Genomic DNA, 17,693 nt, shown 5'->3' with positions numbered 1-17,693 from the left:
TGAGGAAATTATCACTATAACTGTCATCAAAGCATGACATGTCCTGACAGCTCCTTCAAAAGCAATAGAACACAACACAAGCCTTTTTGGAGAGTTTACTTGATTCATTAAAACAAGCTCAATGTATAGGAAGTTATCAATTGGTGATCCATTTTTTGTTAGGGCAAATGTCGGAAATTACAAACTTTAGAAGCCTTTTTTAAACTGAAATACACGACAAGTTTGCATTTCCTGCTTTTCTTAACAACAAAAGAGTGATCAAATTCAGATCCTACATCTGTACACAAGCTGACACAACCAACTGGTATTTCAATGTAATGAAGAAAAAAAACGTCAAGAGAAAGCAGAAGGAGGAGGAACAGATGTGGGTTAATGGGAGCAGGGCTTTAAAAAGCAGAATTGTTTAGGTCACAGGTCTCACTTTAGGGAGAACTGTGTTTGGCACACACCCACACCCACATCAACAAAACGCCAACACACAGGTAGACCTAGACACTTTGGGAATATGGCTTCCAGCACCTCCAGTAACCCTCTGCCCAGTGGCACCAGTGTGTTCACCACTGTTCCAGACCTCTTCTTCATCCCTGAGTTTGTGAGTACAGACAAATCAAATAGGTGTTCTGCTCTCAGCTGTGACTGGACTACTGGCATTGCTCTTTACTCTAGAAATATTCTTTACTCTAATGCCCTTCACATTTATCAGAGGGAGGTAAGACATTTGATTGTTCAAGGTAATATTTGGGTATGCATGCATGATGTAATTCAGAGTGCACTGAAAGGAGTATTACTTTAGAGTGGGAGACACTGTGTGTAGACTCATACCAAGCACTTCTTTGATTGCTGCAGCCTTCTTGGTCAGGTATCTCTTGTGAAAGAGACTATGTGACAATGGACTTTTCCTGGCTAAATAAATGTTGGTTTATTTCTGCTGGTAATTATTGCCATAGTATTTGAAAATATGTTGATTTCTGGTTTGTGAATATCAGCTAAATCCTTATCTGAAACCAAACTATGGTTATCGCTGTATCCAAACACCATTCATCCTGTCTTTACTGGCATGTTTGTTGAAGGAGGGGGCAGAATGTGTGTGAGTTTGGAAATGACCATGTACGACAGAGTGTCAGATTCTCTATGGAGAAATTGTGGCAGTGGTATCTAGTAACTAATCAAAAGTCGTATGATCATGGATGTTTTTGATGGAGGTCAAGGAAACATAGCGCTCGTAACTGTTAGCCTACTGACTGTTGCATGCACTAGCTGCCACAGCCATTACTTGGTGAAATGTTCTATGCAAATGGTTGAACCCCTGACTAAATGAGCTTTAGTAAGTTAAAGCTATCAGACCTTGCCTAGAGGTGCATGTTTACTTACCCTGTTACTGTGGCCTGCTCTCTGTGGTCTTACCACAACACATGGAGTGACACTATTTGGGTGACATTAAGAAGTGGATGGCTGATTGAGCCATCAAATGTTTACATTATGACCGTACGTGTTCTGTGTGTGTGTGTGTGTGTGTGTGTGTGTGTGTGTGTGTGTGTGTGTGTGTGTGTGTGTGTGTGTGTGTGTGTGTGTGTGTGTGTGTGTGTGTGTGTGTGTGTGTGGCAGATCTTCGGGGGTCTGGTGTGGACTCTGGTGGCCTCCACAAAAGTGCTGAATGCGAACCCTCAGGGCTGGGTGATGTTTGTCTCTGTGTTCTGCTTCATCTTCACTACTCTGTGGTTCCTCATCTTCATCAGTGGAGCCAATAAGAGCAGCATCTGGCCCACACTGGTGAGTCTGAGAGACATTCATACAGCCATCTTTGATAAAAGTGATTTACTCAAAAAGGATGATGGAACAGATTTTCTTCCCATCCTAAATGTCTAATCAAAAAGAATGATGATGATGGTGATGATGACGATGGAGATGATGATGATGAGAGTATAATGAACATTCTGTCTATTGAAAGGCTGTAGTGTTATAACAGGTAGTATAACAGGATGATGACTAACTCTCTCTCTCTCTCTCTCTCTCTCTCTCTCTCTCTCTCTCTCTCTCTCTCTCTCTCTCTCTCTCTCTCTCTCTCTCTCCTCTCTCTCTCTCTCTCTCTCTCTCTCTCTCTCTCTCTCTCTCTCTCTCTCTCTCTCTCTCTCTCTCTCTCTCTCTCTCTCTCTCTCTCTCTCTCTCTCTCTCTCTCTCTCTCTCTCTCTCTCTCTCTCTCTCTCTCTTTCTCTCACACTCTTCAGGATGTTGTGTATCATTCCCTTGCAGCCTTCTTCTACCTCAGTGCAGCAGTGGTACAGGCCTATGTCACCATTGGTCTGAAATCACTTACCAGTACTTTCTTCAAAGAATACCAATTAGATATTGCTGCTGTGGTATGTTCCTTCACTCCTGTGATTCAAACAAAGTGTTCTTCAACTGAAGCTTACTGCATGTTCCTAGTGGTCCATCCCACTGCTCACCTTTCTGTATCTTGTATTTTTCCTGTAGGTGATGTGTTATGTGGTGACTCTGCTCTACGCCCTCCATGCCGTCTTCTCTACGATGAGATGGAAGAATTCCTCATGAAGACCAGCATCCACAAGACAACAGACAATGGGGCAACAGACATTAGCGAAGGCTTCGTATTGACATCAATTGTAATCTATCTTTATTTCTACATTATTTTCTTCCTGCAAATACCAGAAACCAATTTGGAGTGAAATGCATATACAATATAAAAAAGATAAATAAATATATTTTATATTTAACCAAGTGCCTGTTTCAGTTGCTGAGATCGAATTCGATAGAAAAATTGTATTACATAATATAATATCACATTTTATTGGTCACATACACATGGTTAGCAGATGTTAATGCGAGGTTTGCGAAATGCTTGTGCTTCTAGTTCTGACAGTGCAGTAATATCTAACAAGTAATCTAACAATTCCCCAACAACTACCTAATACACACAAATCTAACTAAAGGGATGGAATAAGAATATGTACATATAAATATATGGATGCGCGATGGCCGAGCGGATTAGGCAAGATATAATACATAGCATAAGATACAGTGTATACATATGAGATGAGTAATGTAAGATATATAATTTTTTTAAAAGTGGCATTGTTTAAAGTGAATAGTGAGTCTGTATGTAGGCAGCAGCATCTCCGAGTTAGGGATGGCTGTTTAGCAGTCTGATGGCCTTGAGATAGAAGCTGTTTTTCAGTCTCTCATTCCCAGATTTGATGCACCTGTACTGACCTCGCCTTCTGGATGGTAGCGGGGTGAACAGGCAGTGGCTCGGGTGGTTCATGTCCTTGATGATCTATTTGGCCTTCCTGTGAGGTGCTGTAGGTGTCCTGGAGGGCAGGTAGTTTGAGGGTGGTTGAGGGCGGTGCAGTTGTCGTACCAGGCGGTGATACAGTCTGACAGGATGCTCTCAATTGTGCATCTGTAAAAGTTTGTCATGGTTTTAGGTGACAAGACAAATTTCTTCAGCCTCCATAGGTTGAAGAGTGGGCTGTTGCGCCTTCTTCTCCACACTGTCTGTGTGGGTGGACCATTTCAGTTTGTCTGGGATGTGTCAGCCGAGGAACTTAAAACTTTCCACCTTCTCCACTACTGTCCCTTTGATGTAGATAGGGGGGTGCATAATACTATGTCCAGGTGTAGAAAAAACGATTACAACAATGTTCAATAAAAATGCGGATGTGAAGCAATGCATTTTGTTATGGTAGGGTAGACCTATTAGATGAACATAGGAACTGAAGAGGTCTTGGTGGCTGCTCTCGTGAAAAAAAGTTATACGCTTTCACCCCAACACAGTGTAGAGGCAAACAAAGGACTGAATTCCTCAGCAATGCATTTTGTACACACAGTTTTCTTTAGTCATTTTCTTGAACAAAACGGTCAACAGGTACTCTTATTTGTGTTGGGTAGGGTGTGTCCAGGTGGTGAAAGGTAGACTGCCTACCACAATGCCGCAGCAGGTTTTGCAAGTCATCTTTCTTACAAGGGAACACCTGTCGCCCCGTTAGTTCACTGTAGAAGTTGATAGCGTATAGTAGGCATAGCGTATTGATTGCAGAGTATGCAGCCTAGCCTATGGCATTCATTTGTTATGCTACAGAAATTACAAGGAATTTAGAATAGTATGGAAGGCTTTAGGCCAGGGGTGGACAGGGAACAGAAACACAACGGCCCATTTCTTCCCTTGAGGCCCCCATTATTTTCCAGATACTGATCATTTTAAACACACCCAGCCTTACTTGTTTCTTTGGAAAAGCACCACACAAACAGTTTGTCAATTAAGCGTGGGCTGATAATATGTTGTGGTGGATGTTCTCACAGTGAAACTTTATTCCTCTCTTTATTTATTCCATTCCACATGTAGGCATGATCTCTTAATTTTTGTTGTTGTTTATTGTTAGTGCCTGATCATGATGCCTCACAGATATCATTCCATAAGAGGCAGATGCCACTTATCTAAGTGTTACATCACAGAAGGAATGCAATCATTCTTTGGTGAAAACAAAATCATTTCTGTCTCTTTTTTGTACTGTGTTTTTTTTGTAATATGCTCTGCAGTACAAGTTGCTTTTGTACAGTAGACTTTAAATACTTTAAATATAAATATATAAAACCAATGAATTATTATTATTACTTGGTCTTTCGGAGCTTCATTCAAAATCTGGATTTGACACCTGCAAGAAACCCAGTAAACATGTAACGTCACATCTCTCTTTTCATCTCAAAGCTGTCTCCCAGAGAATGCTTCAACACTCTAGCTTACGTGTGAAACTCATTCCACGGAGGGCCGAGTGCCTGCGGGTTTTCGCTCCACCCTTGTACTTGATTGATGAATGAAGGTCAGTGATTAGTTAGAAACTCCCCTCACCTCGTTGTCTAGTTCCTAATTGGACACAAATTGAAAGGAGGAACCAAAGACAAGCAGACACTTGGCCCTACATGGAATGAGTTTGACACCCCTTCTCCAGAGTTGAAGCCAGGAGGGGGGAATTGTTGTAAGATGGTCATACCAAGGATCATTTAGCAATTCGATTTTTAATTGTATGATCCCTTTAGGTATTCAAATAAAATATCAAAAAGATATTTGATGAAAATTGAATTTGGCCATACTGCTATTAACCAATCGAAATTTAGAAGCTTTATTCATTGAAGATCTAGATTTGACACCTGCATGAAACTCACTAAACAGGTAACGTCAGAATCATTTTCTTCATCTCAAGGCAGTCTCTCAAAGAATGCTTCAATTGGAATCTTCTATTGTCCTTTCTGTTAGAACTATACTGAACAAGAATGTAAACGCAACATGCAACAATTTCAAAGGTTTTACTGAATTACAGTTCATATAAGAAAATCAATCAATTGAAATGAATTAATTAGGCCCTAATCTATGGATTTCACAAGACTGGTAATACAGATATGCATCTGTTGGTCACAGATACCTTTACAAAGTGTAGTGGCGTGGATCAGAAAACCAGTCAGTATCAGTGTGACCACCATTTGCCTCATGCAGCGTGACACATTTCCTTCACAGGGAGTTGATCAGGTTGTTGATTGTGGCCTGTGGAAGGTTGTACGACTCCGTTCAATGGCTGTGCGAAGTTGCTAGATATTGACGGGAACTGGAACACGCTGTCGTACACGTCAATCCAGAGCATGGCAAACATGCTTAATGGGTGACATGTCTGGTGAGTATGCAGGCCATGGTAGACCTGTAACATTTTCAGCTTCCAAGAATTGTGTACAGATCCTTGCAACATGGGGCCGTGCATTATCATATTGAAACATGAGGTGATTGCAGCAGATGAATGGTACAACAATGGGCCTCGGGATGTCGTCACTGTATCTCTGTGCCTTCAAACTGACATCAATAAAATGTAATTGTGTTTGTTGTCCGTAGCTTATGCCTGGCCATACCATAACCCCACCACCACCATGGGGCACTTTGTTTACAATGTTGACATCAGCAAACCGCTTGCCCACACAACGCCATACATGTGGTCTGCGGTTGTGAGGCCGGTTGGACGTACTGCCAAATTATCTAAAACGACATTGGAGGTGGCTTAGGGTAGAGAACTTAACATTCAATTCTGTCAAAAGCTCTGGTGGACAGTCCTGCAGTCAGCATGCCAATTTCACGCTCCCTCAAAACGTGAGACATCTGTGGCATTGTGTTGTCTGACAAAACTGACTTCCTCCGTCGCGACGTCCCTCTAAGGCCCTTTCTGCTAGCTTGCTAGCCCCGGCCCGCTAGGTGCCTGAATCGCCGTGTCTCCGGCCCGCCTGAGCCACTCACTGGACCCCTATGATCACTCGGCTATGCATGCCTCTCCCTAATGTCAATATGCCTTGTCCATTGGTGTTTTGGTTAGTAATTATTGCATTATTTCACTGTAGAGCCTATAGCCCTGCTCAATATGCCTTAGTTAACTCTTTAGTTCCACCTCCCACACATGCGGTGACCTGACCTGGTTTAAATGATGTTTCTCGAGACAATATCTCTCTGATCGTCACTCAATGCATAGGTCATTTTTTAAAATATATATAATTGTCACAAGCCGGCTCATAGCCTGTGACAAATGAGAGGACACGAACAACAGGTATAGGCCAATTCAAAAGTGTTCTTTATTATTAAGCAAACTATTAACTTAAACTAAGAAATAGGAATGAGGTGTGGATGTATCATAATGTAAGGTGTATGTAAAGTGCATGGGTGCATGAATATGTGTGTGAACATGACTGAGTGGAAACTATGCAAAACTAAAAAGGAACAAACAAATCATGAGCATACCTGGAGGAGCAGAGAGAGAGAGAGAGAGAGAGAGCAAGAGTGATTAGTGACAGCTTTATACCCTGAGCCCAGGTGGCTCCAATCACTAACGACCCTCCTCTGCCTGCAGGAGGAACCGCCCCCTGCACTGCAGAGGAGGAGCCGTGACACCCCCCTCCTTAAAATGAGGGTCCCACCCTCAACCCAACTTCCTCCAACATAATCAAAATAATTCAAATTTCCCCAAAAACAAATAAACAAAAAAAAACAATCCCGGCTCCTAGCAGTAGCCCCGTGTCCCCCAGCCGACTGTCCGTCCCTCAAACTCGGCAGCCCTGGTACCTGGGGAGCAATTTAAGAGGAAAGAGGCACAGACATCCCGTAGGGGTCAACAGAGAAAAGGTACAAGCTAGGTTAAAGGAGCACGGGACAGAGCATCAGCAATGATATTATCCTTACCCTTAATGTGCCTAATATCAAGGTTGAATGGTTGCAAGAACAAAGCCCAACGCATCAGGCGCTGGTTGGGGTTTTGCAGGGACCTCAGAAAAACCAGTGGGTTGTGGTCAGTGAACACAGTTAAAGGGGTCAAACCAGAACCAACATAGACCTCGAAGTGCTGTAAAGCCCAAATGAGACCTAAAGCCTCCTTTTCAATTACAGAATAGTTTTTCTGATACTTATTAAATTTTCGGGAGAAGAAACTGACTGGACACTCAACCTTGTCGTCATTCTCCTGGAGAAGAACAGCCCCAGCACCGATTTGACTGGCGTCTACCTGCAATTTGAAAGGTTTCCCAAAATTTGGTGCTGCCAACACAGGTGCCAAACACAAAAGAGTCTTAACTGCATCAAATGCCTCTTGACACTGGGTGGACCAGATAAATTCAGCCTTGGCCTTCAACAGATTGGTCAGTGGGGACACTACTACCGAAAAGTTTTTACAAAAAGCACGGTAGTACCCCGCCATTCCCAGGAAGCGCATCAGTTCTTTCTTTGTAGAGGCCTGTGGGAACTGCTTCACAGCCTGAACCTTGGCTTCTACGGGACAGACAAATCCCTGACCAACAACCTTGCCTAGGTATTTGACTGTAGCTTTGGCAAACTCACATTTTGCCAAATCAATACCTGTGTCCAACATAGACTGCATCTCTGTTTCCAGTTTTAGTCTCTTCTCCCAGATACACGATAAAATCTGTGTTTGATAGGCTTAGCATCTCCGATGTCTATATCATGTTCAATTAAGTGGGTTTGCGATGGAGTGTCAGAAAACAAAACAGGGTAGTTTCTAATAAGAGCTACCAATTCATCACGTTTCTCAGAGTCTAAATGATCTACCAAAACCCCAAGGTTTTGCAAAGTCTGGGAGTTTTTCAACCGTCCTTGTAAGACCTCATCTGAAACTTTAACTTCCTCTTCTCCCCCCTCCACCAAATTAAAGCCACAAGATGCAGGGACTGGGGCAGCAGTCAACACTGACCTCACTGCTGGAGTGCCTTCAACTTTGCTTAGATCACGGGAGTGATAACATTTTAACAGGTTCACATGGCATAATTTAGAGGACTTCCTATGACTAGGGGTTTCAATAAGATAGTTCAAATCTGACACTTTACGCAACACAGTGAAAGGACCACAGTATTTTGCCTGAAAAGGTGAACTTACAAGAGGCAGAAGAGCAAGTACCCGATCACCGGGACTAAACTCACGCAGCTCAGCCTGTCCGTCATATTTCAGTTTCATTTTCCGTTGAGAACATTTTAGTTTTTCTTTCGCTAGTTCACCAGCCCTATACAACTTCAACCTAAAACCATTTACATAGTCAATAAGGTTCCGAGGTGGTTCCTCAGGCAAACAACCATCCTGCAACACTGCTAAAGGCCCACGCACCTTATGGCCAAACACTAAGTCATTTGGGCTAAACCCTGTGCTTTCCTGCACTACTTCACGAGCAGCTAGTAACAGCCAAGGTAACCCCTCCTCCCAGTCGGCAGACAGTTCCGTACAATATGCACGAAGCAAGGATTTTAAAGTTTGATGAAAACGTTCCAAAGCTCCCTGGCTCTGGGCATGGAACGCAGTAGACTTGTTGTGTTTAACTTTAAGCTGTTTGAGAACCTGAGCAAATAAATGAGAGGTAAAGTTAGACCCCTGATCTGACTGGATGGTTTTTGGAATCCCAAATGTTGAAATAAATTGAGTTAAAGCTTTAACTACTGATTTTGAAGTTATGGTACGCAAGGAAAAAGCTGCCGGATATCTGGTTGCTTGACACATAACAGTTAATAAGTAGCTATGACCTGACTTGGACCTTGGTAATGGCCCAACACAATCGATAATAAGATGCTCAAAAGGTTGCCCTACGGCTGGTATTGGATACAACGGTGCAGGCTTTACAACCTGATTTGGCTTGCTTGTGCGCTGACACGTATCACAAGTTTTAATAAACTGAGATACATCCCGCTTTAAACGTGGCCAGAAAAAATAACGAAGTATACGATCATACGTTTTACGAACACCCATATGACCTGCCACATCACCATGTGAAGTTTGCAACACTTTATTTCGCAAAGTAGTAGGTACAACTATTTGAAAGACTGGTTCTCCTAAACCCTTATCATAGTGTGGAACCCATTTCCTGACCAACAGCCCATCAAGAAGAAAATAACACTGAGCACTATTCCTCACCACTGAATCAGGAACCACTTTATCAAACAGATCAGCCAAAGTAGTATCGGCTTTTTGCTCAGCCATCAATGAATCTCTAGAACTAGTCAACTGTTCTGTCTGGAGTTTGACTGGCAACTCAAGACTTTCTGGCTTACTCTCAATCTCCTTACGAGAGGCTGCGCGGGTAACCGCACAAACTGGAAATATCTCAGGAGACACACAGTTCTGATCCGGAGATTCCCTTGCAGGTGACACTGAAGGTTGCTTCTTACAGATGTTTAATTTGCCATCTGCCCACACCTTACTACCTGCCAAGTCATTCCCCAAAATCATGTGTACTCCCTCTACTGGCAACTGAGGTCTAACCCCAACAACTACATCACCCTCTACCAGACCACATTTTAGGGTAACTTCATGTAAAGGACAAGAGAATGGAACTAAACCCATACCACATACCATTACACAACGGCCAGTATCAGACTCTTTAGAGAACGGCAAAACAGATTCCAGAATAAAAGAATCTAAAGCTCCAGTGTCTCTTAGGATCTTGATTTTAACATTCTGGTTGCCATCTACCAGGGACACTACACCATCTGAAATAAAGGCTGAAAAATCACAGCGGGAAAACTGAGAATCAAACTCAACTAGTGGCTGAAACAGCTCACCCTGGTGGTCAGAGGCTGTAACAGGACTTGCCATCACAACAGGTTTAACTTGAACTGACTGTTTTGATTTAAGCAGAGGACAATTTTTCTTCCAATGTCCTTCAACTAAGCAGTAGCGACAGGTATTAGCATTAACCGGTGCTTTAAATCCTCCAGACCCAAACTTCTGCTGAGGCCTTTGGAAAGATGCCCCCCAAAAAGGTGACCTACTATTCCTAGGAGTAAAGTTATTCTTATGGTACATATCACTGTTTGACTCAAAATGGCTTTTATGTGTTAGCCTGTACTCATCTGCAAGGATTGCTGCATCACTTGGAGACTTAACTTTACGTTCATTCATGTATGTAGCAACCTGGTCAGGAACAGAATTTTTGAACTGTTCTAACACAATCAAATTAGACAGACCCTCAAAAGTACTAACTTCAGAAGCTGTACACCAACGATTAAATGCAGAAGTTAAATCACAAACAAACTCAGAATAGGTTTGTGAATCTAACTTTTTCCTGTAACGAAAACGTTGACGATATGCCTCTGGCACAAGCTCGTAGACCTTCAGAACTGCTGATTTAACTTTAGCATAAACTTTACTGTCAGCTACACTCAGTGCTGCAAAAGCCTCACGTGCTTTACCTGTAAGTACACATTGCAACAACATAGTCATGTCCAAATCTGACCAAGCTCTAGCTTCCGCAATACGCTCAAATAAAGTAAAGTATGTGTCTGGATCTGACTCATCAAATTTAGGCAAAAAACGAAGATTCTGTGAAACATCAAACTGTGGTAGTCTTTCCGGTCTATTAGCATTTCTCAATCGCTCTATCTCTAATTGCATTTGCATTTGCTCTAATTGCATTTGCAACAGTTCCCTCTGCTGCTCAAAAGTTAAAGGGCTAGCCTGAACTTGCACCCTCACTACTAGCAGACTGACCGCCAAAAACACCCATTTCCCTAAGACCCTGCTTTAAGCTAGTTTTAACAGTCTCTTTAATTTTTTTTATCAACAATCTCAATCTGATAATGTTCAGCAATTTCAATTAACTGCTCCTTAGTACACAACTCTAAGGCTACCTCTGAAGGAGCTTGAACAAAACTACACAAAATGGAAGACATTTTCCTCAACCAATACAACTATTACAAAATGCTCAAAAAAACAAACACAACTCACCTGCTGTCAATCTGGGTTCAAGGACAGGAGCCACACCCCACTATCCTCCAAAAACTACTAACTAACTGGCCCTGGTCTTCGTGCAGTCACATGTGGTGGGGTTTTATGCACACAAAACCAGTGGAGTGGAAAAGACAACCAGAAACTGGCGGCCCTCCCATAACCACGGAGGTGCTCCCGAGCCGATGTAGGGGAAAAGGGAAAGGGATGCTCTACCCACGTTCACTGCCACCTAAAACAAAAACACCACAAGCCTCCTATGGACACTTGCTGATATGCCTGAACAGGAGAGGACTCCCACCTGAACAAAACCCAGAAAAACACAGAGTGAATTGCTTAGCTACCAAACTAACTGAACCAAAAGAACACATGGCTCTCAACTCTCTCTTCAACAAAATTAGCCCAACCAAAACATCCACTCAAACAAAAAAAATTGTCAATCTGAACTAAACTAACCCAAGTTAACTACTATCCCGGACGAGCCCCCACTTGTCACAAGCCGGCTCATAGCCTGTGACAAATGAGAGGACACGAACAACAGGTATAGGCCAATTCAAAAGTGTTCTTTATTATTAAGCAAACTATTAACTTAAACTAAGAAATAGGAATGAGGTGTGGATGTATCATAATGTAAGGTGTATGTAAAGTGCATGGGTGCATGAATATGTGTGTGTGAACATGACTGAGTGGAAACTATGCAAAACTAAAAAGGAACAAACAAATCATGAGCATACCTGGAGGAGCAGAGAGAGAGAGAGAGAGAGAGCAAGAGTGATTAGTGACAGCTTTATACCCTGAGCCCAGGTGGCTCCAATCACTAACGACCCTCCTCTGCCTGCAGGAGGAACCGCCCCCTGCACTGCAGAGGAGGAGCCGTGACATAATTATTTCTTCAAAAAAAACACAAGGAAGGGGTAACATTAAAGTATTAGAACATGAAGGACAAACAATACAGAATCAAGACACTATCAAACATGTATCAGTCTTTCCATAACAGAGCCATTTTTATGTGTGAGGGTGCGTGTGCATGATAGTGATATAAAATATGTCATAGTTTCGTTTTCATGATCACAATCTTGTGAAACCCGAACCCTCCAAGATCCCCCCACAGTTCCCCAATAGCTGTCCCTCAACCATTCGAGACCCCTCCCACAGTCTCCCCCAGAATAAAACAAAAATATACAATTAATTCCATTACCCACCCCCGCGAACCCCCCAATGCATCAACAACCAAGAGAATGAACTAAAGAGAAAAAAGGAAAAGACAGAAGAAAACAGCAAACAACAATGCAAAAAAAATAAAAACAAAGGACATCAAGGACAACTGAAATCATAACAGCAATGCCTACTTTATATGTTTGTGTGCATGTCTGGCACTATGTGTGTTCTTGCATTGGTTTATTTGAATGAGAGTGTGTGTATATGCATGTGTACAAACACCTCAGGCAAACCGGCATTAGTTGTAAAAACACTGCCACTTAGTGTCATTCAAATGTACTTTTATTATTATGTTTTATTTAGACTTTTTTCCCCCTTTATCTTTTGACCATCATTCTCTCTCTCACACAGCAACTCCACTCCCACTTGTCTCCAATTCCACATCCCAACCCTCAGCTTCCCTCAGCCCATCCCATCTATCTCTGCTGGCCACCCTCAGCTTCCCTCAGCCCATCCCATCTATCTCTGCTGGCCACCCACTTCGGGTTTCCACGCAACACATATCTTTCAACTATGCTATGATGTTTAACGTACAATTTCAATCTATCTAATTGAATAGAATATACAGATTGTGTGTTGAAGATAAATACTTTTACTAAGAGTATTAGTATATTAGTAATTGACTGACCCGGTCTCTCCAGATCTCCTAACAGTACTATTTCTAGGGTCAATTTTAGATCAATGCTATGCATTTTCAGCCATTCCTGAACCTGAGATCAGAAACAGGCTACCTGAGAGCAATAAATGGTCTATTGATTCTGTATCCTCACAACAAAATCTGCAGAGCTTCGATCATTTTATGCCCCAAATATTCAACATTTTGTTGGTGGCAAGAATTCTATATAATAATTTTAGCTGAAAAGCACGAAGTCTTGACGCTTGCGTTGTTTTATATATCAACTCATACACCCTGTACCATAGAATCGGTGCATCAAAAATCTCTTCCCAACTATTTTGCAATCTGTATGGCACAGTTGCCAACATCCTGGTCCTCAAATGAAACTGGCATACTTTCCTATTCATGCTATTTTTATTCCTCAGCCAGTTTTGATCCTTTATATTGGGCAGACAGACCAGTTCCCTACCTCCTCCCGCTGCCACCTGCCTCCTCCATTTTTTGGGGTAATTGCTGTAATCAATTGGTTGTACTCTTGGATTGAGCAGACCTTCCCGTACAATTCTGTTAACTCCATGAAGGACATAACTCTACCATTACAATTTACAATATCATTTAAGAACAAAATACCCTTTTCAAACATCTTTCCCATAAATACAGGTATTTTATCAACCAGCACATTTGAGTTCAGCCATAATATTTTTTGTAATTGTCACGCCCTGACCATAGAGAGCTTCTTATTCTGAATGTTGGTTAGGTCGCGGTGTGACTAGGGTGGGTTATCTAGGTGATTAATTATCTTTGTTGGCCTGGTATGGTTCCCAATCAGAGGCAGCTGTTTATCGGTGTCTCTGATTGGGGATCATATTTAGGCAGGCATTTCCCCATTGTGCTTTGTGGGATCTTGTCTAGGTATAGTTGCCTGCGAGCACTACATTTAGCTTTACGTTTCATTTTGCGCTTTATTGTTTTTTGTTGTTGTTTCGCTTCCAAATAAAGTGGATGGAAACATACCACGCTGTATCTTGGTCCACTCATTATAACGAACGTGACAGTAATATTTGTTCTATCTTTTCAGGGGGATGAAATTGAAATTGTAGCCAGCTCTGCAATGCTTGTTTGAAAAAGACAGATACTTTGAAAAAAGTATCATTTTCAATTAATCGAAAATGAGACATGGCAATCTGCACAAAGGCAAAAAGGAAATTTTTAAACAATGGATGAGCTTTTCTTATTAATCTACTTGAGAACCATTTAGAGTTCAAATAAAACTTTTGAATGAGTGAAGCTTTTAGAGAGAGGTTTAGTGCTTTTATATTTATAATCTCAACCCACCCAATTCATATTCATTATATAGATAGGCTCGTTTTATTTTGTCTGGTTTAGCGTCCCAGATAAAGCGAAATATTTTTTGCTCATATGATTTGAAAAACGAATCATCAGGAGTAGGCAGCGCCATAAGTAAGTGAGTAAACTGAGATATGACTAAGGAGTTAATCAGGGCAATTTTTCCATAAATAGACAGGTATTTACCTCTCCATGGTTGCAGGATCTTGTCTATTTTTACAAGTTTTCTATTGAAATTCATTGTGAAGAGCTTATTTATATCTTTTGTGATATGAATACCGAGTATGTCTACTTCTCCATCAGCCCATTTTATAGGTAAGCTGCAAGGTAATGTAAAAGTTGTATTTTTTAAGGATCCAATACGTAATATTGTACACCTATCATAATTACGTTTTAATCCAGAGAGTACAGAAAAGTTATCTTTAATGAGACATTGCAGGGATCTAGCTTGCGGACTTAACATAAAACTTGAGTCACTGGCATACATGGACACCTTTGATTTTAAGCCTTGGATTTTTAATCCTCTAATGTTGTTATTGAATCTGATTTTAATAGCTAGCATTTCGATGGCCATAACAAACAGATATGGTGACAGCGGGCACCATTGTTTAACTCCTCTTGACAATTCAAAACTCTCTGAGAAGTAGCTGTTATTTACTATTTTACACCTGGGGTTGCTATACATTATTTTTACCCATTTTATAAGAGAATTACTAAAATTGAAAAAATCCAGGCATTTATAAATAAAATCCAGTCTTACTTTATCAAATGCCTTTTCAAAATCTGCTATAAATACCATTCCTGGCTTCTTATATGTTTCATGATGTTCTATTATTTCTAGTAGCTGTCGTATATTATCTCCAATGTATCGTCCATGTAAAAAACCTGTCTGATCAGAATGAACAATACCTGGTAAAACCCTTTTAATTCTGAGTGCTATGCATTTTGCAAGTATTTTTGCATCACAACATTGAAGTGTAATGGGCATCCAGTTTTTTTAGATAGACCGGGTCTTTATATTTGCTATCTGGGTCTTGTTTAAATAATAGAGAAATCAGACCTTCCTGCTGAGTACCTGACAGACTATCATTTCTATAAGAGTAGTTAAAACAATCTAACAATGGAGCTTTTAGTATATAAAAAAAGGCTTGATATACCTCTACCGGTATGCCATCAGCCCTGGGGTTTTTCCAGACTGAAAGGATTTAATAGCCTCAAAAATGTCTTCCTCTGTAATTTGGCCTTCGCACTGATCTTTCTGTACATTTGTTAATTTTCCATTTTTTATATTATTTGGAAAGAATTCCTTACCGTAATCTTCATTCAGTGGGAGAGGATGAGACGGAAAAGAGAACATCTGCCTAAAATAAGTGGCTTCCTCTTTGAAAATATAATTTGGAGAATCATAGATGACTCTGTCTTCAGTAACGAGTTTCTGCAAATTCTTTTTGTTAGAGTTCCTGTACTGGAGATTCAGGAAGAATTTTGTGCATTTTTCTCCATATTCCATCCAGTTTGCTTTATTTTTGTAGATAGATTACATTAGATTTTAGGAAATAGGTTCTAGCAATATTTTTTTATTCCCTTGCCTGTTTGCCTGTGAGCCAATACCACAGATGTAAGAAAATTGAGACAAATTATGTGTGTAACAAATCTGAGTAGGTTGACGAGTATGATATTGGATATGATATAATGAGAGTGTGTATGATGTCTGTATAAGAGTAAGACTATAATGTGCGATGTCCAAATAAATAATAACTCTGCCAATTTGCATGTTTGAGTGTCTATGTGCGTAACATGTAGTGCGTATAGCCTTAATATTCATAATTGTAATCCATATCGTATCACCATCATAGTTGCACCATAATTACCTTTAACATAATTGAAAAACACATCCCAGCATTTCCATAGCAATTGACGTTTCACATGATCATGAAAGAGACCTTGCATTACTTTAGAGACGGCTTCACTATAGTACAAATGTATTCCGTACAATGTTATTATTCCCCAATGCCCCTATTCTGATATCTTCCCCTTGCTTGTTGTAAACATATATAAACTTGTAGACAAATACATAAAAAAGATAGACAAACAATAAACACATTAAATTATTAAACAGTTCTCGACAATAGAGAGAGAGGGAGAGAAGAGAAGAGAAAAGAGAGAAAGAGAGAGTGAGAGAGGAGAGCGAGATCAGGTGTGTGTGTATAAGTCCGTATGTGTAAGCAAGCATGTAGTTGAGTACGTGTGTGTTCATATCCACTTCATAATGTTCAGATATTTTAAACAGTTCCCATACCTTCTTTTTTTTCCCGTAACCTGAAGTCCCTGTAGAATTTAGTATAGCCACTGTGTTATGGAGCTGTCTCGGAATAGCTGTCCATCTATAAAGAGTTTGTCCATAATGATAAAGGCACGCCTACAATCCATCCTTTGTTGTCTTTGTACCGGATACAGTCTCTTACGACGTTCGTTTATCTCCTTTCGAAATTGGTCATTGAGACCGAATTTGGTCCCTTTTAGCTCCCTTCCTCTGCTTTTGATCAGCTCCTTTTGTTGGTGTTCAAATTTTGCGATGATCGGTCGGGGATCCTTGGTCTTGTCGCTCCGAACTCCAAGTCTGTGTACTCGGTGGAAAGCCACCTTGTTTACAGTCTCTATAGGAAGTTTCAATGCGGATTTCATGAATTCTCTGATCGCACCCTCTGGATTATTGGATGCGTCCTCAGGAATACCAGAAAAAATTATTTTCACGCATGTTACGACTTTGTATGTTTAGTAGCAACTCCTTCGTCACCCTGTTTTCCCTGAGTAGACAATCCATGTTGGAATCGTGGATTTTTACCTTGGCTGTGAGTGTCTTGTTTTCTTTTTGGAGCTTGAGAATTTCACTCTGGTTGAACTCCAAACTCCCCCTCAGCCCTGCTACCTCCTCACACAAGTTTTCCATTGATGCATGGGTTCCAGCCAGAGCACTAGCCTCTGCCTCAATGGTAAGTAAATCGTCCATGTCTGTAGATGAATCTGTTTTTCTTTTTTTTGTCGGGTTAAAGTTATTTTGTGAGGTGGTTGGATCTTTCCACGAAGGAGTATGTTGTTCCTCCATAGCGTAAAGCTGTTGGTACTCGTCGATTTCCCTCATGATATGCTTGGTATCCAGATTGGCTCTATACTGCAACCAGTTGTTTTACAAAAAGATAACAATGAGTCTTTCCCACGATGACGACAGGTGTCTGTGGGTACAGTCAGCTA

General features: G+C 41.0%; 1 protein-coding gene across 1 annotated transcript; it reads left to right on the top strand.

Moving 5' to 3' along the window:
- Positions 1 to 406: 406 nt before the first annotated feature.
- Positions 407 to 2,701, top strand: LOC129836014 (myelin and lymphocyte protein-like). The gene is made up of 4 exons (XM_055901730.1): positions 407 to 592; positions 1,606 to 1,770; positions 2,226 to 2,357; positions 2,473 to 2,701. Exons 1-4 carry the CDS (start codon positions 506 to 508, stop codon positions 2,548 to 2,550), a joined length of 462 nt encoding a protein of 153 aa, XP_055757705.1. The 5' UTR covers positions 407 to 505; the 3' UTR covers positions 2,551 to 2,701.
- Positions 2,702 to 17,693: the final 14,992 nt, after the last annotated feature.

This window comes from Salvelinus fontinalis, chromosome 37 (genome assembly GCF_029448725.1).
Source record: "Salvelinus fontinalis isolate EN_2023a chromosome 37, ASM2944872v1, whole genome shotgun sequence".
NCBI classification, from domain to species: domain Eukaryota; kingdom Metazoa; phylum Chordata; class Actinopteri; order Salmoniformes; family Salmonidae; genus Salvelinus; species Salvelinus fontinalis.
Note: the sequence above shows the minus strand (reverse complement) of the source record. Positions and strands in the feature narration are given on the sequence as shown.

What these genes read in the sequence shown, in the direction of transcription:
- LOC129836014 (XM_055901730.1), top strand. Translation starts at nt 506, where the DNA reads ATGGCTTCCAGCACCTCCAGTAACCCTCTGCCCAGTGGCACCAGTGTG. An exon ending in GCAGCATCTGGCCCACACTG is followed by an intron (nt 1,771 to 2,225) that starts GTGAGTCTGAGA and finishes CACACTCTTCAG; the next exon opens with GATGTTGTGTATCATTCCCT. An exon ending in AATTAGATATTGCTGCTGTG is followed by an intron (nt 2,358 to 2,472) that starts GTATGTTCCTTC and finishes TTTTTCCTGTAG; the next exon opens with GTGATGTGTTATGTGGTGAC.